The following is a 24,285-nucleotide window of genomic DNA, read 5'->3' as shown; positions in this document are numbered from 1 at the left end:
CTTCTTTTGTTCATAACACCCATCTTCTGGCCACCAGTGGTCATGCACCAAAAGTATTTGTCAACTGACAAAAAAAAAGTCAAAACAGTTACAGAACAGGGATTTGGAATGGCATTTCGAGCTCTAATTTTAACATACACAAGTTGCACCGGAGTATAAGTTGTTGGACCACGAAAATAAGTATGAATAATAGTCGGAAGAATACAATCGTTATTTAATTGCACCATGTCGACACACGTACAGTAAATAGGAATTTAAATATGCTGTTACCAATTGTATATTAAGCATGTAAATAGGAATTCTATTCAGGTAGATATTAGGTTTAAATGTGATGTAAGTAGGAGTTTTAATCAACATAAGCACAATAGGTGAGAACTTCTTTATGGCATATGTTAACATTTAACGGATGGTCTAAACACGCAATTAGCAGCAGGTATAAACATGAAAATTAATAGTTGTAAAATGTCGGAACTGATGCATCAATACCAGGCATAAATCTAATTAGGTCTGGCACACTATCAGGAGAAGGTTTCGAAACAGTTTTATCAAGTGTAAATAAATGAATATCAGTCTGTAAATCAAAAAGGATTCACACAGTGGTTTCAGCATGACAAGTGTGAATGTGTTAAAAACATATTAATTGGATTTACCTGCAGGCACCGGACTGGCTTTTCTCACTCTGCTTGTCATTTTCTGTTTCTGGCGCAGTAAACGTCAAAGCATTTGTCCTGTGTGAGCTAGCAAATGTTACATCTGTGTCGTGTTGTGGTCTCATGCCATGTTTCTTCAAAAGTTTCCATCTTCGTTTGTGTTATGTTTAAGCGTCTTCCAGGTTAACCTCTTCTTTTTGTGGTCCATCAGGGCGATGCTGAATTTGCCCGCATCATGGGTATCGTGGACCCCAACAACACAGGCACAGTCACCTTCCAGGCCTTCATCGACTTCATGTCTCGGGAGACCACAGACACGGACACGGCAGATCAGGTCATTGCCTCATTCAAGATACTGGCCGCGGATAAGGTATGTCCTGTGTCATATCAGTTTTTTTTTTGGAAGGTTCAACTGTATTTCTCTCACAGGTTTTGAAATTGTACATATCTCATTTTATTTCAAGGGATTTTGTACTTATTAGTATTCCATTCAAATATCACTGCAGACTCTCACAACAATATACCTAATCTAGGAGAAAGTGCTTTGAGAGAAAAAAAAAGAGTTTGTCTGATGTTTGGATCACACTCAGATAAAAAAGAAAAAAGATCAATTGTGTAATTTGTAGAGATGGCTTGAAACCACTTCTTATCCAATACCAATACTGCAGCATGGAGGATCAACTGATAGCGATCCAATTGTTTTTTTAAACACTGTTTAAATGCCTATATCATGGTGTTTTAAATACATGCATTTCCATGATGTAAGTTTATCTTTGGCACATTGAAAACTCAATTTCTTATGAAGTTTTTTTTTGGGGGGTGGCTGGATTTATAACAGGGAAGCGAAACATCAGGTTTACTGAAACCCCGCCTCAGTGTGCGGCTGCCACGCCGATATCTTGACGTCGTACTGCCCTCACAAAACAGCAACAAGATAACTGTAACAATGAGTAATGCGAGTCAGAAGCGGAGTAAATGCAGAAGCCGAACACACAGGCAATTTCACTCGCCTTATTGAACAAACGATAACAGAATACCGTAAACATGTAACTAGCTGCGTAGCTAGCTTGTAATGCGCAAGCTAACCTGAGCTGCTAACAACCATCCAGAACAACCTTGCTTTTTAAATCCACAAGTATTTCAAGTCAGTGTCAACAAAAATACCTGGGTCTCATATGCACATTATATTGGTATATGAAGCTTTAAAATTTATATAAAAAAGTACCGTATTCCCCAAAATATAGGCCATACGTGTATAAGACACAGCCTTAATTTTAGGGTCAAATTCTGGTATCTTAACATGTATACGACTCACCAACAGTTTGGTGACAATGTAAAAACTATAGCAAAACGGAATAAATCTTTTTGTGATATCCTCATATTGTCTTGTGTTTATATCTGGAAGGGTAGTTATTTGTTGCGGGTATATTGTCTGCTGTGACAGCTGTGTGGAGGCTCGCTCATGGAGCAGTTGAGGATGAAACGGACCGCTGGGGAAAGAATCTTGAAGAGTTAATATTTGAAAACTGACTGTACCTCCTCGTTATCCTGGCTACTGGCTCCACTCTAGGTCAACATGCGAGCGCAAAACTTGTAGCAGCCTTACGATTTGCAACCTGCTCTGCTACAAGTCACACTTTTTTTCTTGAAAGCTACGGTAATGTTCCTGTGTGAACATATATGGTCATTATGGCCTTCATTTTTGGTGTGTCATATTTGGGGAATGACGGTAAATATATCATTGCTACATTGTGGATTTGCATCTGTCGCGTAGGCTCATTTTGAAGGGGTTGTGGTCGTTCCAGCCTGCCTCCGCAGCAAATTGGAACCGCTTATAAAAAATGGGATCCGCTCTCCGCTTCAGTCGTTTCCCTTTCTCTCTTGTCAGAACTTCATCACCGCAGACGAGCTGAGGCGAGAGCTGCCGCCCGACCAGGCCGAGTACTGCATCGCCAGGATGGCGCCCTACTCCGGGCCCGACGCCGTCCCGGGCGCCCTCGATTACATGTCCTTCTCCACCGCCTTGTACGGCGAGAGTGACCTGTAAGGGTGGAGATGAAATTCGGGGCGTCAGGTCAAACGGGAGGGGGTAGGGGGTCAGGAAGTCGGACGACTGCGAGGTGGCACCCCTCCCCCCGCGTGTGCCGATTTGAAAGTGTTTTGAGTGTGTCGAGTGAAGTGTAGTTTACTGAAAGCCGTTTATTCCATATCCTTGTTAGCCACCTTGTCTATTTACTGGCGCACTCTTTGCCCTCTCTAGTAAACTATTCAGCACACAGGTAGAGGAAAAATCTTCTTAGTAACCTTTCCCCAACAATTTCCACATTTTTCTTTACACTACTAGGAACACTAACATGTTTTTAGCAAGGCAAAAAAAGCATGTTGGAAGCATGTTGCTGTACTGGTGTGTCTTATTAAAAGTAAGGTAACTTCTACATGTAGTACGCCCGAGTCATTCACATTATTTTGGCTAGTGAGGGCAATGTGCATACTAATATATATGGCCCTTGAAAGCTGTTAAAGCATTTATTTGATATCCTTGAATAACAGCAAATGTAAAAAAATAAAATAAAATAAAAATCTTCTACTAGTGCGCTGAATTCTTACTATCAAGGGCAAAGAGCTTACTAGTACACAGGTCTTTAACGGGATATCAAGAGTATGGAAGAAACGGCTTCCCGTTTTAGTTAGACTTACTTCCTTGATGTTTTGGGGCTGGGCGAGATTGACTTCACACATTTTTTGGGGGGGGAGGGGGGGATCTTGATACTTATGCTAAATTTATTTTATTATCTCTTTAGCGAGTGGGTCCCAGGGTTCTGAAAAGTTATATGCTGAGGCATTCAGATTGGGTGGGAGGGATGAGATTGGGGGGGTCGATCAACATGAAATGAAACCACATATTTACCTACAATGCCCTTTGTTGCTGGATAAGGTGACCAATCTTTTTTTTTTCTTGTCTCTTCATTCTTTTTTGATTTCCCAGAGTGGAGGGTGCTGTCAGGACACTGTAAATATGTTTTGCTTCCTTTTCAGATGACGAATGGCAAAAAGAGAGAAAGATAGTTTTGCTCAATCAGAATGTTTTAAACTAATCCACGCAAATTGTTGCGGCGTTTCTTTCTGGTGTGGACTGTTGCCGCGGTAGCAGTCTTTTGTGTGTCCTCAGCACCGTCTATTCTTTTTTTTTTCTTTTCCCTCGCACCACTTCCTCTCTCCCCTCCATTCTCACCTGCCTTCAATGACACAAATTGTTCAAAAGGAACTGAAAAAAGAAATCTATGCAATACTAATGAGGTGATTCTAGGGGAAATAAGTCTAAATTGATGGCAGTTTTTTCTTCAAAAATGGGGGCACATATTAATGAAGGGGAAAGACAAGAAGACACATATAATAAGACTCCAGGACCAAAAGCTTCTTTCTCTTCTTGCTTTATTTTTTTCCCCTCTGCCTTGCAGGAGAGAAATGAACTCTGGAAATTGTGATTTTTGTTTTTTTTTGTTTTCTTTTTTTGTACTCTTTAATAATAAGGAACCTTATCTGCTGTACTGGAAACTGCAAAAAGGCCTTTTTTTCTGTCTAACCATGATGATGATGAGTGACGCTCACCAAGCACACATAAAATGTTTCCTTACAAAAATGTATCTGGTTTTTATGTCGTCCTTGTGACATCTTGCCTTCACGTGCACAATTTATATATATATATATATATATATATATATATATATATATATATATAACACACAAACACACACTTATATTGCGATGGTCAATGTTTATTAAAATAAAAAAAGGGTAATATCTTTTTTGGGGGGAGGGTAGCTGAAACCCTTGACTAATGCTTACCTAATATAAGCCAATTAAGCACTGAATAACTGACCATTGGATGGGAGTGTTTCCACACTTACAACTTAGATGCTACCCACATGCAATTCTAAGTAAGGAATGGAAATCTATCTCATATGATACCACCCGTATTTACACACATAGCACATGAGTGAAAATGCTAAACATATTTTTTTTTTTTTGCTATTTGCCCTCCTCCCCTGCCGCCACTTTTGCTTTGGAACATGGCCTCACTCGAAAGGTACCCCGCGCCACTTTTGCTTTGGAACATGGCCTCACTCGAAAGGTAATGTAACAATGTGCTTCACAATAAATATTTTTCAGTCATTGAATGTAAAACAAATCATTTTCAACATAATTTTTTCAATTTATTGAAAATTATACATGGGTGGGGGGCCTGATGCATTTCATGAAAATTAAATTCGGGTGTGTATACTGTGTATAAGAGATATTGTTACTATACAGTATTTTAAGGAGCAGGTACTAGCATCCAATTCTGCGACCTGCAAACACATGCCACTCCCCCAAAGACGTTCAAAAGCATTTATAGCCTCCCCAATAATTCTCCCAAGTATTGATGAGGTGTACAACCGTGGCCATGGGGGCCTGATGTGGATTTGTTAAAATGATATTGACATGAATTATAGATGAGAGTTTGGATGTATGGCGTTGTAAAGCACATTGAATTCTGGGATTGATCTATAATTCATAAGGAGCATTTCCTCTTCTCTGGCTCCATCCCATCAGAGGTCCCCAATGATTTGGAAATGTGGGTTTTGAACTTTTCTCACACTTAAAAAACAACAAAAAAGACTAACTAGCATTTCCCTTATTGTGCAAGTGTGTGCTTATGCATATTGCTGTATAGTGCTTTTTCAGAAAAGGGATCTTTGTGACCGTGAAATTATCAACCTGATCACCATGTTGATCCATTTTTTTGATTGACCATCATAAAAAACGATGACTTTTTTTTTTTTTTTTTATAAATTCCAATCTCACTCATTGATATTAGAATCAGCAGCATAAAACCCTAATTGGACCACCCGTATACTGTGGTGTTGTTTTATTTTAACTTTAAAAAAAAAAAAAAGCATGGATTTTTTTTTGATATTCCCAATGATTTATAAAATAAATAGTATATGCGTGTATTTGAAACGACAAAACTCCAATTATTAAATCTGGGTTGTTTTTAATATTTACATGACATTGTTTTCAAATAATGCTATCTAGATATAATGTAAATCTCTTAGCTGGATTTCTTTTATAATAAAATGTTATTTCAAGTGTAAACTCTCCACTGTTGTCATGTTTGATCACATACAGATTTGACTTTAATTCAACATCTGGGCCGCTGCTAATATAGAAAATAAAGGAAATTTGTTATCAATGGAAATGAAGCTGAAGGTACAGTATTGTACAATTATTCAGATGTACATTTGTCGGTATCTTTGTAGCGTTTTATTTTTGAACATAGTAAGATTTTCAAAGGTTTTCAGTTTGTTTTCATGAATATATCCGTATATGGTTGTTCATCCCTGTGTGTCCTGCAATTGCCTTGCAACCAGTCCAGATTGTCCTCTGTCTACTCTCCCAAAGTCAGCTGGGATAGGTACCTGCAAGCCTGCGCCCCTTGTGAGGGTAAGTGGCTCTAGATAATGGTTGGATGGATAAAGATTACTGTATATGGCTATTGGCTATTTTTGATATTTATAGCCAGCCTTTGGAAGTTTTTGTTTTTCTTGATAAAACTAGTATCCAGCCACTGTGCTGTTCCAGCAGATCACTTTTTTTTTTTTGGTAAGTTATTTCTGGTTAGTTCTAGCGTTCCATTTCTGATGTTGAGAAGTCCGATGTGCTGCTGTTGCCAAGTGACATTCCACCTTCTCCCAAGTGTATTGACAATGACAGAAATAATCCCGCTTTGTGTTTATTCTCATCTGGGACGTTTGTGTCCATATTTGGATGCAGCAGGAAGTGGACACTGACATGTTTGCCAGGGACACAGAACAGAACCTCCACTGTCTCATTCCTATTTGACCGCGGAACCTCTTTGGTGTTTGTTGGCCTTCTTTGCATCTTTTTCTGAAAGGGTTTCCAAGTTGCAATAAAATCTGTCCTTTCACGTTTTGGCCTTTGACCTTTTCCTTCACCGTGTGCCTTTCATTGCTTGCTTCCGTTCCTTGTTTCCTATTCTCTTTACTTTTCATGTCACATTCATTTTCTTGTTTTCTTTAGTTTCCCTTCTGTCTATCCTTTTGGTCACCTTGTCTCCATCTTTTCCTTCTTCCATTTTTGGTTTCTTTTAGTTCCTTATCACATAACTTACCATTTCCATATCCCTCTTTTCTTTTGTTTTTTTTTTCTTATTCCTTGTGCATTTCATGTCCTTGACACATTAATATGAGTTAGTGTGGCGTAAACATTTTGTAGGGCAAGCTTACTTGAATGTATTTAAGTATAGAGTGCTTTCAAACATTTTTGCATGAAGTATGTGGCCTTAATACTAAAAACTCTAAAATGCCAAGCAGACATAATACCATAATATGTATATGTACGTGCCAAATACTAAAATAAAAATAGCTTCTTTTTTTTTAACTTGTGCATGCATACTTTAGTGCCCTGTGACATATCTTAAACTTGATTTTAAACCATATGTATTGGTATGGGCCAAATGCTTAAAAAAAAAGTTTTAAAGCTTGCGCATGAACATGTAGGTAACTCATGGCATTATCAGGGTACGTGAGGGAGGTTTGTGCCGTTGTGGGAGTAATCACAGTCAACTTCATCATTGTCTATAAAAGTGATTCCTTGTCTCCTTGTTTCTTTCCTTTGCTAACCTTGTCTCCTTCATTTATTTGTTTACTTTATTTCTATATGAATTTATACCACCTTAATATGTGTTTATTTCTACATTGATTATTTCAATTCATTCCAACTGTCTGCTATGGAGGATTCAAAGAATACTGAATGTAATGTAAAAATGGCGAAAATGATCAGATATCAAAACTTTTCCTTAGGTGTGGCCAGAGAGTGCGGCCATGGCCACCTGTGGCCCCAGCTTTTACATCACCACCCTGCTGTTTGGTTCCTCACTCCTCGCACACTGTTACACTTCTCTTTCTTTCCTTTCCTTGTCTTCCACTCCATTTCATTCCTCTCATCTGACCTTATATCCTTCTTTGTCTTTGCCTCCTTTCCTATCTCCTTTAATGTCATCACACTCCTCCTTTTCTCTCATCTTTGTCTTCCGCCTCTCATTTCCTTTTTCTTAACTTCATCCTGCCTTCCTCGTTTCCGCTCTCCTATTCTTCCAGCGCTTGCTGTCTTCGCCTCCTTATTGGTCGCTCTTGCTTGTAAACAGAGCTCCCTTTAACTTCATCCTATTCCTCCATCCAGCCTCATGAGAATAGCGCACGTAGCCTGTGCGTGTGCGTGAAAAGGGAGAGAGAGGAAAAGAAAGAGAGGGGCGGGGAGTGCCGCTCGGTCGGCCCGAGGCGGGACGTGCTGCTGATGCTGCTGTTGCCCTTCCTCAGTGGTGGTGCACATGCCGTCAGGTGCACGTTCTTCTGCGCCTCTTTCATCATCACCAACAACATCACCTTCAATCCGTGAAAAGGTAAGAAGAACACGTTGGATTTTACACTTTGGTTGCTCGTCTCTGTCGCTCATGTGTGTGTGTGCGTGCGCGCATCCCTCCGCGCGCGCGTGTTTGTAGTCCTTGCGGTTTTTTTTTTTTTTTGCACTCGAGAGCAGTAGAATGAAAGGCGTCAGCAAAACGAAGCTTCCAGAAGCCACGCTTCCGTCCATCGCTCCAGGCGTGACGACGCGCACGCGTCCCCAAAGTTATCCCCGGGAGCGGCGTCACGCACACACTTTCCACAGCAGCGGGAGCGCGCGCACGCCTTTTTATTCATCAGGAAGCCGTAAAAGTTGATGGAAACGCTTGACGGTTTGCGTATTGGCCACGGGAGCAGTGTCATGAATCAAATGCAGCATTAAGTCATTTTTTTTCAGATGGAAAAAATCATTCATCCGCTGCACTGACAAACTATAAATCTTTGGACAACCGGACAGCTGTGCGCATGCGCGTCCCGGACGTGCATGAGCCTGCAATTTGCTCTTTAGTTGATGTGGACCATCACATTGAAACATAACACAATACAATTCACTCATAATAGTACAATAAAATAATAATACATTCGACAAAAGACACAGGGATGGCCTATTTATTGACTCAGCTGCAGAATGTTAGCGATGCAAACAAAAAGAGAAAGTTGACTCAGCTCGCTAAGTGCTGCTGGTTTGATTAGCAACAGCATTGGCAAATAGTTCACTGACTTTCTCTTAATCTTAATCAATCACAAAAGGTATTCGAGAGGCACTTATTTTCGATCAAGTGTGTAAGTCTCTTCCCGTCATGACCTGCTTGCTCCTGATATAGAGAGCAATTTATGACTTTACGGCTGTATGTAAATGATGGTTTGAATGAATTATCTGGTTTTTTTTTCCCTGAAATTGAGATCTTTATTTAAGGTGATAATCGCTCTGTCAACGAATCTGTGGCATATTTCAGGAACTGCTATTATTTGAAATAATGTTTCAGCTTTATTGAAACATTCTTTGTTTTTTTAGGGAGGCCTTTGAGGCCTGTGTGATGTTTGAGAAGTTATTTATTGTCAGAAAAAAAGGGATCATTTTCATGCTCATCATTCGGGGGAGGGAGTTGGGGAGGTGTTAATTCTTCTCAAGTGTATCCCACACCTCTCAACATATCAGGAGCTAGGGATGGCAGTCATTAAAAAAATATGTCAGCGCAGCAGTAAATTTTAATATAAAATTATGATTCGATGGTGTTTTTCAGCTCATGAAAATTTGGTTAAAAAGATCACTATTTGAGATGTATCAGTGTAGCAGAAAATCTTAATTTAAAATGCTTATTTGAGGCAGGTGTTTATTTTTCTCAAGTGAGAGCTGAGGCACATAATTAGATTTTTGAGGAGAGGTTAATCTCGCCTTTGTTGTCGTTTTCATCGTCATCATTTAGGGGCCGGCGTGGGAGGCATTCATTTTTCTCAAGTGGATGTCACACCTCCAAACAAATCCTGGGTCATATCCCTGGAATGGCCATCATTTAAAAAAAACAAAAAACAAAACATAAAAACAATGCAGTGATGGATCTTGATTTAAAGAGGTTATTTGAGGGAGGGATTTTTTTTATTTCTATCAAGTGGCCCGGCCTATTTGGAACATTTCATCTGGATATTTGATTTTTGAGGAAACATTTTCAAGGTGATTATCATTTTCCATTTTCATGGTCTTCATTTTTTTAAGCCTTTTGAGGGAGCCTTTTATTTTTTCTCAAGTGTATGATACGCCAAATGAATAGTAGGGTCAGGCTACTCTATCAGAGAGAAGGCCATTATTTGAGTAAAATGTGGTCGTATTTCACAATTTAAAGAAACTGTTTGACTCAGCAGTCGGAGAGGGGGGCATTTATTACACGGACGGCCACTGTTTGAAGAAACGTGAGAGAATACCTTTAGGAGTAGTTGTGGCCATAATTGAATGGAAGTGTTTATGTACACGCCTTGCTTGCGGATGCAGTTTTGGTTAGCAACAGCGTTCAGAACTAGCCGTGGTCAGATTTTAAGATGCTGCTGCTGCTGCCGCTTAGATTAGTGGCAGCGATGTGTTGGAGAGGCGCGAGGTGTTTATTCCAGAGTGGCCAGTGTACTATTTGAGGAAATGTTATCGCAAAGCAATAGAATTCTGGATGGCTTGACTGAGCGGTGCCACAGTAAATTTGCTGAGAGTGGGCTGGAACTACGGTGGCTGTAATGGGCCGCAATGTAAAGGAGCTTCTAGCGCACAAATATGTTTTTTAAAAATAGTGTTTCTGATCAAAAACATGTTTTTTGTGCGAAAATACATAATTTAGTGGCTCTGCTGGCGGGTTTGAGCGTTAATGGGTCACCGCTGTGCAACTCCAGCATGAGAAAGGACGCAGAAGAGGAGATCCTTGCAGCAGGGCTTCCCTGCACAGTTTTTCCCTCCCCCTTCTGTTCTCTCTGCAGCTTTCGGGGCTTCCCTTGTTTTCTCCTTGAGATGTTTCATCCACGATGTCGCTCACCTCCTTTCCTTCCGTCGTTCCTTGACGGTCCTTTGTGAAGCAGAGAGCGGCATATTAATGAAGTGCGCTGCTCCTTTGCTGTAGTGACTGATGACTTGTCAAACGTGCTTATGCGGCCTTTTGTGCCTCTCATTCATTTCTCCCTCCCTCCCTCCCTCCTTCACCCGCCTCTGCTTGAAACGCTCGCCCCCTCCCCTCATCTTTGCCACTTTCTCGTCTCATCCACCTTCAATCCTTCCCTCCTCCCGCCCTCCTTCCTGCATCCTGCTTCATTTCCCCTCATGGCTGACACATTTTGCGCCGTCAAAGCACGGCTGCTGTGTTCATGCTTCCTTTTTGCACCTTCTCCCCCTCTCTTAACACTTCTTTACATCATTGTCTTCATCCCTTTCCCTCTCGTCCTAACATCACCTCATTTTCTCCACATCAGGTCACGTTGTGCTTTTTGCAATACTGCCTTGTTCTCCTCATCCCATCTAAAGACAAACCACACCTTCCTAATTCTCCATACTTCTTCCCCTCTTTTCTATCTGTCCTCCCTCCCTTCCTCCCTCCCTCCCTTCCTTCCTTCCTTGCTTCCTTACCCCTCCCTCCCTCCCTACCTTCCTTCCTTTCTTCCTCTCTTCCTTCCTTCCTTCCTGCCTTCCTTTTCCTACGTCTCCTATCCCTCCTAACTTCAAGTCCCAACCACCCAATTGCTACTGCACCTCTTTTTCTTTCTTGGCTTCTCCCTTGGCTTACTTCCTGGTTTCCTTTCTTCCTTTTCCTCCCTTCCTGGCTTCTTTCCTTCCTTCCTTCCTTCCTTCCTTCATTCCTTCCTTCCTTCCTTCATTCCTTCCTTCCTTCCTTCCTTCCTTCCTTCCTTCCTCTCGTACATCTCCTACACCTCCTAACTTCATCTCCCAACCACCCTGTTGAAACTGAATCTCTTTTTCTTTCCTGGCTTCTCTCCTGGCTTCCTTTCTGGTTTCCTTTCTTCCTTTTTCCTCCCTTCTTTCCTGGCATCCTTCCTGGCTTCCCTCCTGGCTTCCTTCCTTCCTTCTTTCCTTCCTTCCTTCCTTCCTTCCTTCCTTCCTTCCTTCCTTCCTTCCTTCCTTCCTTCCTTCCTTCCTTCCTTCCTTCCTTCCTTCCTTCCTTCCTTCCTTCCTTCCTTCCTTCCTTCCATCCTTTCCTACATCTCCTATACCTCCTAACCGCCCTATTGCAACTGTACTTCATTTTCTTTCCTGGCTTCCTCCCTGGCTTCCATCCTGGCTTCTTTCCTTCCTTCCTTCCTTCCTTATTTATTTCCTTCCTTCCTTCATTCATTTCCTACACCTCCTCACTTCACCTCCTAACCACCCTATTGCAACCCCACCTCTTTTACGCCTTTCCTTGTAATTACACACTCCAAGCAGCCTCCCCTTCATCCCTCCCACTTCCCTCTCGACCTCCTCCCGTCCAATAACGACACCCTCCTGATTCCTCTGATGGCTCTCGTGGGACTCCCGGAGGACTGATTCCAATCGCTGCCACTCATCCGCAGCCGCTCGTCACACTTTTTAATTAGGCTAATGAACGCTGTGATCGTAGCGGGCGCAAAAAAAATATATAACAGCTGCTCGTATAATCGCATTCCAGGGGATTGATTCATTCCGACTGATGGGTGCGGACACGCTGGGTTCAAGGCCCGTCATGCAGAAAAGTTGATGACTGTCTCTAAAAAAGGGAGAAAATCGCATGCATGATGGAGGGATGTGGAGTACAGAGAGTAGGATGCAAGGATGTGTAATTAAGAGGAGAGGATGAAGGCAAGGGAAGGTGAAGAGTAAGCGTGAAGGTGTAGTTAGAAGTGAAGGGAATGTATACAGGCTGAGGAAGAAGTACTTGAAGCCCCATGCATATGCAGAACGTAGGTCAAAATGACTGTGACGCCCTTCTTACCTTTGATGCATATTTTTATATATCGAGACACAGCACAATTAGTGTATATGCAGCCATACTAGTTTACACAAGGTAACCTTTCAAGGGCGTTCCCCTTTAGCGTTCCCCCGGCTGATGACATTAACATCCATTCTGTTCTTTCTATTCTCAGTGACAGGCACCTGACTCTCGCTTTTATTTCTCCATTTAATGAATTTGCATGCATGAATATTTGCTTTTTGACCCGTCTTTATTCTCTCACTTGTTGGTGGTGAAAATGAAGGATGAGTCTTCACTTCCTGTCTTTTTCTCACTTCCATCTAGACTCAATGCCACTCAATGCTCACACGGCGAATTGAAGACGTTAGGACTCCCTGTGTAGTAGAAAATCCATACCTTACTCCTTTGTCTCTTTGCCTTTTCCTTTCCCTTTCTTCCTTTGCTTATTATTTTACTTACTCTTGCCTCTCCCTTCCTAACCACTTTATCTGCAGTTCTTCATTTGTTTCCTGTCTTCCCGACTCACCTTCCCCATAGTCCTTTATTCCATCCCCATTCCTTTCCTTCCCTTGCTTCTTTCTTCTTCCTTCAGTTAAATCCTTCGTTCCCTACTAACCTTTCTTCATCTTAAATCTTTCACGCCATCGTCCTTCCATCCTTTCCTCCTGCCTTCCGTCACCCTTCAGTTATTCAGTCCTTCCATTCTTCCTTGTTCCTTTAATCCTTCTTTTTCTCCCATGTCCATTCCTTCCCTCATTTCCATCAGGATAGTGGGTAGAAAGGAAAGATAGAATGCCGGAATGAGGGAAACGAGTGACTAAAGAATGAAAAAGAACGCATGGAAGAACCAGAGTAGGACTGATGAAGGGAGAAACAAAAGAATATAATTTTGAGTTACGTGTCATATTTCATTATTTGTTTCATCACCCATGAGCTTTAACACATTGTGACTGGTATGAAAATGTTGAGCTCCACAATTAATGTTTCTAATATGGCGCACGCAGGTCCCCTTCCAAGCTCCTAATAACCATGACACCACCTGTCCCTATTGGCTCTTTCCCCATATATGCATGTGTGTGTGTGTGTGTTTGTTTTCTTGCCTGTGTGCACCAGTGCATGTGTGTGTTCTTGCTCCCCGCCCACATCTTCCTCTCCTGGCGTCCTGAGACTTGAGCGTGTGGGCAGCGGATTAAAGTCAAGTCGGTGCGCCGCCGCCGCCGGCGCAAAACCCATTTACATGCAACCTGGAACCCCAATAGCAGTGCATGCGGCGTGTGCAGAGTGGATCATACTACTTTGTAATCTAGTACAACAACAGCCAGGAATTAATATGTAGTCAAAACATGATTGGGACCTGTTCTACTTGACACGCACCGCAAGGCGTTTATTTGTAGCAAATAATGGAGTTTTCTTCAACACTTTTTAATGGGCAGATATTGCATGTGGAAAGATGTTCAACCTTATGTCAAAATGCAGTCAAGAAAGACAATATGCGAAATTAAATGGCTGGCTGAAACTCCCTTTCTTCCTTCCTTTAAGTATACAGTACATCCCTCTTGCTTCAATTTGTCCTTCCTTCCTTCATGTATAAATTCTTCTTGCTTTCATTTGTCCTTCCTTGTTTCCTTCGTTCCTTCTTTCCTTCATGTATACATTCTTCTTGCTTCCAGTTGTCTGACTGTCCTTCCTTCCTTCCATCATGTATACTTTCTTGTGTCTTCCATTTGTCTGTCCTTCCTTCCTTCCTTTCCTTTATACATTCCACTTGTTTCTATTTTTTCGTTCCTTCCTTTTTCCTTCCTTTGTGTGTACATTTGTCTTGCTTCCATTTGTCCTTCTTTCCTTCATGTATACATTCTTCTTGCTTCAATTTCCTTCCTTCCCGTGTTCATACCTCTTGTATCTATTTTTTCTTTCTTTCCTTCCTTCCTTCCTTTCTTCCTTCCTTCCTTCCTTCCTTCCTTCCTTTAAGTATACAGTACATCCCTTCTGCTTCCATTTGTCCTTCCTTCCTTCATGTATAAATTCCTCTTGCTTTCATTTGTCCTTCCTTGTTTCCTTCCTTCCTTTGCGTATATATTCCTCTTGCTTCCATTTGCCCTCCTTCCTTCCTTCCTTTCATCATGTATACTTTCTTGTGGCTTCCATTTGTCCTTCCTTCCTTCCTTCCTTCCTTCTTTCCTTCCTTCATGTATACATTCCTCTTGCTTCCATTTGTCTTTGCTTCCTTCATGTATACAATCCTCTTACTTCCATTTTTCAGTCCTTCCTTCCTTTATGTATACATTCCTCTTCCTTCCTTCCTTCCTTCCTTCCTTCCTTCCTTCCTTCCTTCCTTCCTTCCTTCCTTCCTTCCTTCCTTCCTTCCTTACTTCCTTCCTTCCTTCCTTCCTTCTTTCCTCCCTCCCTCCCTCCCTTCCTTCCTTCCTTCCTATTTTTTGTGTCACTCCTTCCCTTTCCTCCATTAAGCTTTCATGCACCTGTCCTTCCCCAATCCCTGTTTTTCTCCTTCATTGAATCCCTTCTACACGTCTTCCGTTAGTAAAACGGCATAAAATTCCTCATCTCTTGAAACATACAATGACCAACTCAGCCTTTAGAGAATTAAAAAAAAAAAAAATGACTGTAGGAAAACGGCAATATGACGTGTGTAGAGATCTTGCCCCAAATAACCAATGCAGATGTGTTTTCCTTCCAAAAGCACCTCAAACAACACCATAAACACTGCTTTGTTACATGGGTAGTCTTTAAGGCAGTATGGATTTCCCAGTATTGTTGACCTTACTCCTGTTTTTGTGGACACTGCAGTGCATAAAAACATGAAATCAAAATACAAAAGAAAAACATCCATGAACCAAAAATGAACTCTAGTTGCATTATTATTCCTTGAACATTTGTGTGTGAATGCTGAATTATCTAAAGAACAATCACCATCAAAAGCAGCAGGAGTGTGTTCTGTCGGCTGCTTAGCTCTGGTTACACGCTCTCAAATCACCCAGCCTGTAGAGTAATCATTGCGCTGGAACATTACCGGGACAGCGCCTTTCTCTAGTCTGAGTTCCCCTTGAGGGTTTCTGGCTGAAAGATCTGCTCCGGGGTAGAGCGCAGACTGCAGACTTTGCTGTGCGTTATGATGAATACTCACAACTAACCATCGCTTAAAGCATTGTTGAATTTGGGCGACGACCGGCACGCTACCCATGGCGCCAAGCGCGCCACCCCCGGAAAAATAATCGATCCTTTCTGAGGCTGTTTACTTGAGTCTACAAACACAAGGATGTCACATTTCACCTAACCCGGAAAGGGCAAAGCGCTCCATCCACGTCATTGTTACTGTCATCTTTCCGTGCTGTTCCGAGCCACCAGCATGAGTGCTGACATCAATTATTTCATTCTGTAGACATAACGGAAAGTGTGTACTGATGTGGGCGGGCCAACGCTTGCCTTACACACGTTATCTTTCTACCACCCAAGAAGAATCCAGCAAATGTTTTCTGCTTCAGTGCGTCCTAGCATGTTAGCGTAACGCATCATTTCTCAAACCTCTGATGGCAAAGTTGACTTTGCCTCCCCTGCGTGTGCGCGTGTGTGTAGGTGTACGTGTGTGTTACTCACAATTACCCTCAATTTGTACCTTGTGTGACCTTCATTCATTTGGCCTCGGGGAGCGGGACATCATCAGCAGCTGTGTCCTTTTAATGAATTGGAAAATGGGAATATTGGCTTTTCGCAGGATGCGCTAAATTGCGTCCTGAACAAAATGCTAAGACACGGTGCCGAAGAGAAACAACGCTGTCCATCTTCATCTGCTTGTCTGTGGCACACTTAAAGGGACAGTGTGTAAGATTTAGACCGTTTTTCATTAAAAAGGGATACATTAAATAATTGTCTATTTAAAAAAAAACTTGCAAATGAATGTGTTCTTAATGACCAACAGTACGTTTTAAATATAATCATAGGTCTAGTTATCATTAAATGATGTTACATGACGGGTGGCGTTTGTTATATCTACGGACAATGGTAAATGCAGCACCTGCAGCACCTCTTGTTGTCCGTAATGAAAAACGGTCTAAATCTTACACACTATCCCTTTAAGGCTGTAGGTCTTTTTCAATTAAAGTATTAAAAACAAGAGTATGAGTATTATTGTTGGAGAGTATATATTTATCATACTCTTAATGTTTTAATAGTTTAATTTACACTGTATATATGTTTGTAAATATATAACAAATTATAAATATAATTTTAAAACACTGAAATGTATTTTTAAATATTTAAAAAAGAAGTTATAATGAACTATACATACCGTTAATGAATGAGAAAATTAAAAGGAAGGCAGAAAATATCTGCCTTTTTCAAGTAATTGCAGGTCTGCATAGCAACAGCATCATTATTAAAGTCAAAGGTTAAGCAGAGCTGTAACGTTAGCACACATTAACATGAGTGTTACTCGCGATTGCTCAGTGAAGCTGTTGGAGGTCGTGTCCACGACATGCACCGCATGCAACCATCCACTACTTGTGCTGACAAGATGTAATTAGAAAAGTGTTGCCAAAGTGATGCCTCTATGAGTGAAACTAAAATAAAATCTTTTTCAGCTTTTGCTTTATTGGGGCTGGATAGGCTTAAAAAAAAAACGCCGTTGGTTGGCAGGTTACATGAATCACATGTGCTTTGTGGATTTATTGTGAGTTTCTTTCTGGTCATTGATCATCACAGAGTAAAACTTGTTTGTTTGCAACGCCCTAACTCCGCCCCTTGGCCTGCTGTTAACTCTTTCAGTGCCACGTGTTATAGAAAAAGGCAACCTCTATATTGTAAATTTAGCATTTTCACTCATCTTTCAAGACTCACGGAATATTATGTGCTATTTCTATGGAAACATTGGTGGTGACATGAAAGACTGATTTTCATTCCTTACTTAGAATTCCAAGTATAAAATGTCTTTGTTGTATATATCGCAGCACTGCCATCCAATGGTCACAGTTAGCACTACAGTGCTCAATTGGCTTAATATTAGATAAGGGTGTCAGCTACCCTCCATAAAAAACATATTTGACGAAAATTTTATCATTTATCCTTTTTATTACTATTCTAAAAGACAAGAATTCTCGTCCATGGTACTGAAAGAGTTAACAAGATTAACAGAAGCCTCCTCTGAAAAAGCAATGTTCTGTAGCCTAGTGAGGACGTTGTCTAAATAATGTCTTTTTATAAATACATCCAGGATTGTTTTTTTAATTGTATGTCCCCTCAAAGATTACATTTAATTTGAAGGTTTAATGTTTCCAAATGTTTGTGCAGATTAGTGCCGTGTAAGCCGCAGATGGCGTATATGAATGTTATTGCTTTGCCATATGGCGATGGCACACTATGAGGGTCTTACAATATATACAAGTATAAGTGACTTATATAAGATGCCTTGAGGCTCAATCCATGCAAATGTTGTTGACATTGTGTTGCTGTGTATGTGTGTCATTGTCTTGTCAAGTTGTCAGAAGTTGCTGCTCACTGGGAGCCTCTGGCGCTTGTTGCGTAACAAAGGCCTTGCTTAATCATCACATAACTCCGCTATGAAAGATAAAAGTGGAGTTCGGTGCACTTTAGTCCACAGATGAGCCTTGGCGCTGATCCATTGAACGATTGGCGAATGATGTGCCTTGGCAGAGGCCCTACTCCAGTTTGTCACAGATGACACGATGATTCCAGTTGTGTGAAAAGAGGACACTGGATTGAAAAGCCAGCCGGGGATGTGCACTCCGATACACGCTGACGCCGGGTATTGTGTTTACTTGGCCAGCGCGTCTGCAGCTCGCTGATAATGCTCGTTAGCATCAGCATACTATCAGCCGCCACGCTGAAGGCGAAAGTCAGTAACGATTGCGGCGAGGTGAAAGAGCAGAATCGTCTTTGTTTGCTGGCCGCATAAGCCTTGGAAACAGGAAACAGAAAGTCATTAGCACATCTAAAAAAATAAAAATATAATTCTAGCAGCTATTCAAAACACATTTTGTTTTTGTGTCAAAGTAGCACATCAGCCATACTAAGATAAAAAATGTACCGTTGAATAGCAGTGTCCACTCCAATGGTCAATGCACAGCTTTGCTGTCTATACGCTCATTTGCTCATCCGATCACACATGCCGCCTCTAACATTTGGCAAGACTGGCATCCAGCTGGAAGAAAATCAGCCAGTGTGACTTGGTGGTAGCGGATTCAGATTTGTATTCGATCGCGAGTCGGTGAAGTCCGACTGAGGGCCAGATGGACTCTTTACGGCTGCGAATGATGTTGCCCGCTCAACTGAAATGGAGTTTTAGAGATCGTGTTTGGCTTTTCCCATGTCCATCACTAAAGGTGACTCAAAAAAAAAAAAACACCTCCATAAACTACAACAGCAGCAATCATCAAAAAATAAATACAAAAAAACTCAAATTATTGATGCTAGAATACCAAAAGGGGATGTCAGATGTCGTTGTATACATTCCCCACATCTCACTGAAAGCTAACCAATCACAGTGCTGCATAGAAAGTTGAACAACACATCTACTATTGTGTCAAAAACACAACACACATTGCCTCTATGCTAGTGATTCTAAAATTGGGGGTATGTGAAAGAAATGGGGGTGCAAAAGGTTTGAACAGGGTTTATGCTTGTGCCGGCAAATCTAATTAAATGGTTTACAATGTCATCACAGAGTGCAGTTTTAGTTTTCAAATTAACAGAAAATTAATTGGAATCTGCAAGATTTTAGTAGGGCTTCTTCAAGTATCTATTTTCAAAGTCGTCGCAGGAAGAGTATGTTTTCAAATTAAGAGCAAATTAATTGGAACATTAAGTGACTTATTACTAAATTATTTTGTAAAATTTTGAATGCCTGTATTTCTTAAATTTTATGGCTGCACATTGTCATTAGTGATACAATTTTCTTGCAGAAGAGCCAGAAACATAACAGATGTTCTTCTGGAACTGTAGAATAATATACACCTAGTGATACCATGACATGTAGTTCCAAAGTTTAATAGACATGGATGCCATAACATTGTGTTTCAAGACTTTTTTTTTTTTTTTCATCCAAAAGTGTACTTGTACAGTGCACATTGTACAATGTATCTGCATGATAAAAAAAAATGTGGCGTGTGCATGTTAGCCAAAATGCCAACTATGCGCAGGTTTGTAAAACAAGTTGAGTTTTGAATGAGCAAAGTCATGTTGTGGTTTGTGAGTTAGGTTGGAGGCCCCTCGGGATAGCGCTGTCGGAAAAAAATAATAAGAAGAATACACTCATGGAATAAACTGATGATGAATGGAAGCCGAGAAGTCATTGCGGTAAAGAGGATCGTGTAATACCACCACCGCTTTCGATAAACGCCAACATGGGTTTTAGCCAGCAAATTGCGAGCTTTATTTAAAGCCAAGGATTAATGGCTGTGTGCGCATTGTGCGCTGATTGAATTCATCTCCACGTGTAACACTCCACTTACATCCCATAATGATGCCTGAGTCGTTATCTCTCCAGTTTTGTGGCTGTCCTGCTTTCCAATTAGTCGGAAAGTGGGTGAGACGACTCCCTTTTGCCATCAAAGACAAAAATGGTTAGTCAGTACATATATATATATATATATATATATATATATATATAAATTTTTCCTGATATTAAAAGTATACTGTACAATGTGCACTGTCCAAGTACACTTTTGGATGAAAAAAAAAGTCTTGAAACACAATGCTATGGGATGTCATGGTATCACTAAGTGGATTTTTTTTTTTTTTCCAAAGGACTGTCACCTCATAGCAGCGCGTAATGCACTGCAACACTCCCACGCTCAGTCCTAATGTGGAGTCTAATGCAATCTAACAACCCTAATACACAACGTTCTTCGAATGAAGGCAGTTTTGCTTAAAACTAAACCACTGTTTTTATACATCTGGCGCTATATAAGGACGTTAGGCAAAAATTCGACTAATTTCTGACAAAAATTGCAGAAGTGGGGTGTGGGCAGATATAACAGAGATGAACTTTCATCCGTTAAAAACAAGGGATTACCGTATATGCTCCTGTCACAATGTAATAAGCACCTAGGTCTCACCTTTCCCATTTTTCTTGAATGCACCGGTTGTTTTTCCAAGAAAAGTTTGATTTGAAGGAATGTTGTTCATGGGCCTATATGAAATCCTTTGCTAACAGTAACAGTAGCATTTAGCAAGCCATCTGGTTATTTCACAATGTTGATGTTCACCAAACTTCAGCTCAATCTGATGGGTCTGAACAATCAGCCCAACTTTGGGGAAGAATTAGCCAAGCTGCTTCGAAATCCAAAGCTATCTAGCAAGTGTGTTAGGAAAAAACGAGTATGTCTTTTTTGTTCGAGTCTATAATAAAAGGCCTACTCCATCTGCAGTTGAGTAAATAATGGGCCTCCAGAGTATGATTTGCAGTACGCTTGGTTTTCTTGGAGTGAAGAGTTAGTTTGTTGCTTGTAACTTTTTGAAGGAAGGCTTCTAAAAATATGCAGTATTGCATGTGCATATGTGTGAGAGTGTGTGTGTTTGCGTGCGGTGAAGCTCTTTTTATTGCTCATGTCAGCCCTCGTCGTGCAGGTCGGCTCGCTCTCTCTTCCTCATCTAGTCGACCTGTCAGCGTGTCACAACTTTGAGTTCTAGCCGCTCTTTTAAATTGCTCGTTATTCTCACTCAGAGCGAATTTGGAGCGTCTTCTGTGAAGGCGACAGAAGGAGAAACACAAAAAAAAGAGAGGTGGTGGTGTCAACGGTGGATTCATGAGACAATCTGCCGGCCGGCTGGGGGCCAGGGATACACACCGGAATAAAAAGAAAGCCTGGTCAATTAAGATGAGCGATTTTGCCGCCGCCGTCGGCTTGTGAGATGAGCCGCGATGGGCCGAGCTCAGATGGAGCACAAATTTAGGAAGTGTCTTCAAGTGGACCCGCACATTGGCTGTATTTGCTGTTACAGTGGGCCCCCCTGTTACGGGATTAATCCGTTCCGTGGTTGGGCTCGTAAGGTGAATTCACCGTATGGCGGGCAATCCAAACCTTTGTTAAATAATGCGTTTAGAACCCCAGGTAAAAACATCAAAATTGTACATACATTTTAAACATTGGTACCAAAATAGAATAGTAAGTGCTACGTATATGTAATATAAATGTATAGACTCAGAAAAAAATCATAAATAAAAAATATAGACAGGATTTATTTACCTTTGAGTGGCGCTTGTTATGCCCATATTCCCTAGTAAGGCTAGCTTAGGCTTAGCTAGCTTCTTGATTATCTCCAGCTTCGTTTCCTTATAAATCATCTTCTGTCTTTAACATCACTAGCAATCTTGGGACCCATGGCTAACCCATTCAACATTGAATTAAGCAGTAAAATGCACTATAAATACGGTTTTGCAACCACTCACGATAGAGCAAAACTTTACCGTTCCGCCATTTTGAAACGAGTGAGGCCGACCAATAGCAGACCAGCATCTCCGTGAGGAGACGCCGACCAATAGCAGACCAGCATTCCAGTGACGCGTTGCAGGGAGGCATGTGTGATGGCTCTGAAACTAAGTGCAATTACCTACAAACGCCTGCAAGTAGAGACAAAACAACACAAATACAGCTGACCCACTAGGGTCATGACAGTTGTTTTTGTCACAAAACCTGGACAATACCATAAAGAGAGAACAAAGAAACTCAGTATTCCACATCGCAACATGAAACAAACATAAGCCAGGGACACTGTAACACGGGGGTCCACTGTACATATATACAATTGATGGAAAAATTGGAATTGCACCAGAAACACAAAGTTAAGTGATTGAACTGGAAATATTTGTGAGGCAAGTCCTTGCCATATTCCCACAATAGCTTTGGCGTTAAAAAAAACAAAAAAAACACAATGAAAATGCCAGCGCCAATAGCTATTGTGTTCCAAAATGACCCAGATGTAAACAAATGCTGAGTTTTCTTGTTGTCTCGTTACCTACATCTGTGTGCTCCTCACCACAATACAAATCACACGGCAACTAAAAATAAGCCACAAAGTAAAACAAAACAAAACACTCCATAACGCCTGGCCTCTTATGCAGCATTGCTCCTCTGATCATTTCTACATGTTAATCTTCACCTAGAAATAAACGGAAGAACTCCAAACAATCCACATAATAAATAGTCCACGGCATTCTACGTCATAATGATCGCTCCGATCTTCAATTATTCATGATAAGCATCACCATTTGAATAGGATTAGATTATTCTATTATGATTAGTGAAGTGTGCCTGTTCTCTTTCATAACGTTAGCCAGCCTCATGATATCAAAGCCGTAACAGTGTTTCGGCGTGTGCATGTGTGTGACGCATCGTCTTGCATCACGCCGCTTCATCCCCCGAGGGCGGCGGTCGCCCGGGCGCTGAGCATGCTGCATTTCCCCTTCGAGACCCCGGTGCACAGGCGCACATGATTGAGCCCCGCGACGTTTGCCCCTCGCCTTCTTTACGGCTGATCGCGTTCACCCGACAAAACGGCATAACCGTCATTTCAAGTTACTGTACTTCTACTTCAGGGTGGCGTAACTGCTGCGTTTGTGTCTAAAGAAGTTGTAAGTGGGTCACACTGCAATAGCGCTTCAGTGATGTTTTGTTTTTGTAGCTTCAGCCCATGCTTGGTTGATTTAGCAATATGAAATCTGGAACGCGTTTCTCTCATTGAAATGGTAGCCATTTTAGCTCATTTGATCCTTTCTGGTCAGCTGGGTAGCATCCCGTGACGTAAAAATGAAATGAAATAAATAGCAATTATAATCCAGCCCCCCAACAGGGAACATTTTCTATGGGGTGGCAAAACCTCACCTCAGTAAGGGTGACATGCACTGTCAGTGTTTTATAAATTGAAATTACACTTTATTAGAAAAGTTTAAACATAAACATGAAGTAAATATAAATAAATAGTAGCTATCAATGCATGTAAATATTCCAAATTCACAGTTATAACAAATTTTGCCCTTGATTTGTGTTAGAATAAATGTATATAGGTTATTCCATATTTGATCGTGCAACATTGGTATATTGGTAGACATGGATATTTGCTGTTGGAGCTGTTGGTGAAAAACGTGTGAGGAGATGGCACGTCTCCAAGGGCAGAAGAGCATGGAATTGGTTTTTGTGTTTCTGGACTCACATCTACACCCTCTGTGATCACAAACTGATTGTTTGCATTGTTTCGATATGTCTCCCCCAACCCTTAAGCGCAACAATGGGCCAACCCAAATGAATAAGCAAAGAGTGGAAAGGATCTGTAACCAGGAAGGAAGGAGATCTGAGGAGGTCAGATTCCTGTCTGCGCTCCTCATGAGAAAAAACCTAGTTGTCTTCCCTCCTGTTTGTTATTTATGAAATGTTCACCATATAGCTCCACCCCTCGGCCCCAAAGCTAGTTTTTTTTTCATGGTTATAAGTAGTGTCCTTAAAAAAAGAAAAAAAACTCAAGAAGCCAAATTTTTCCCTGTAAACTCGTTGAGAAGTTGACTCACATTTGTTCCAAATTTGAAGCAACCATACTTGACAGATGGGAGGCACTAAATTTTGTGGAGTTTGTGTATTTATCTTCGCATGTGGCTGAAGCATCGCAGTGAAATTTGATGAGTCACTATCAAACAAAATACTGCAATAACTCAGGTCATGAATTTTTTTTAGCCCTGAAAAAGATTTACGAAGCAACATGACATTTCATAGATACTATCTTTCATGCATG

At 41.1% G+C, this 24,285-nt stretch overlaps 2 protein-coding genes across 6 annotated transcripts in view; both read left to right on the top strand.

The window, feature by feature from the left end:
• LOC148415870 (alpha-actinin-4) overlaps positions 1-4,294 on the top strand; it is a 42,869-nt gene extending 38,575 nt beyond the window's left edge. For all 5 annotated transcript variants that reach the window (XM_088426786.1, XM_088426785.1, XM_088426788.1 and 2 more), the window contains 2 exons: positions 862-1,020; positions 2,539-4,294. In XM_088426786.1, coding sequence (XP_088282912.1) covers positions 862-1,020; positions 2,539-2,697 — 318 coding nt within the window. In that variant the 3' untranslated portion in view covers positions 2,698-4,294. The remainder of the gene's footprint in view (positions 1-861; positions 1,021-2,538) is intronic.
• A 3,690-nt stretch (positions 4,295-7,984) lies between these two features.
• The window catches only part of slc8a2b (solute carrier family 8 member 2b), a 63,854-nt gene continuing 47,553 nt past the window's right edge, over positions 7,985-24,285 (top strand). The window contains exon 1 of the mRNA XM_088427495.1: positions 7,985-8,112. The gene's annotated coding sequence lies outside the window, so the exon portion shown is untranslated. The remainder of the gene's footprint in view (positions 8,113-24,285) is intronic.

Source organism: Hippichthys cyanospilos, chromosome 11 (assembly GCF_059441005.1).
Source record: "Hippichthys cyanospilos isolate Australia breed blue-spotted pipefish chromosome 11, RoL_Hcya_1.0, whole genome shotgun sequence".
Lineage (NCBI taxonomy): Eukaryota > Metazoa > Chordata > Actinopteri > Syngnathiformes > Syngnathidae > Hippichthys > Hippichthys cyanospilos.
This window is presented reverse-complemented; position numbering and strand designations above follow the sequence as displayed.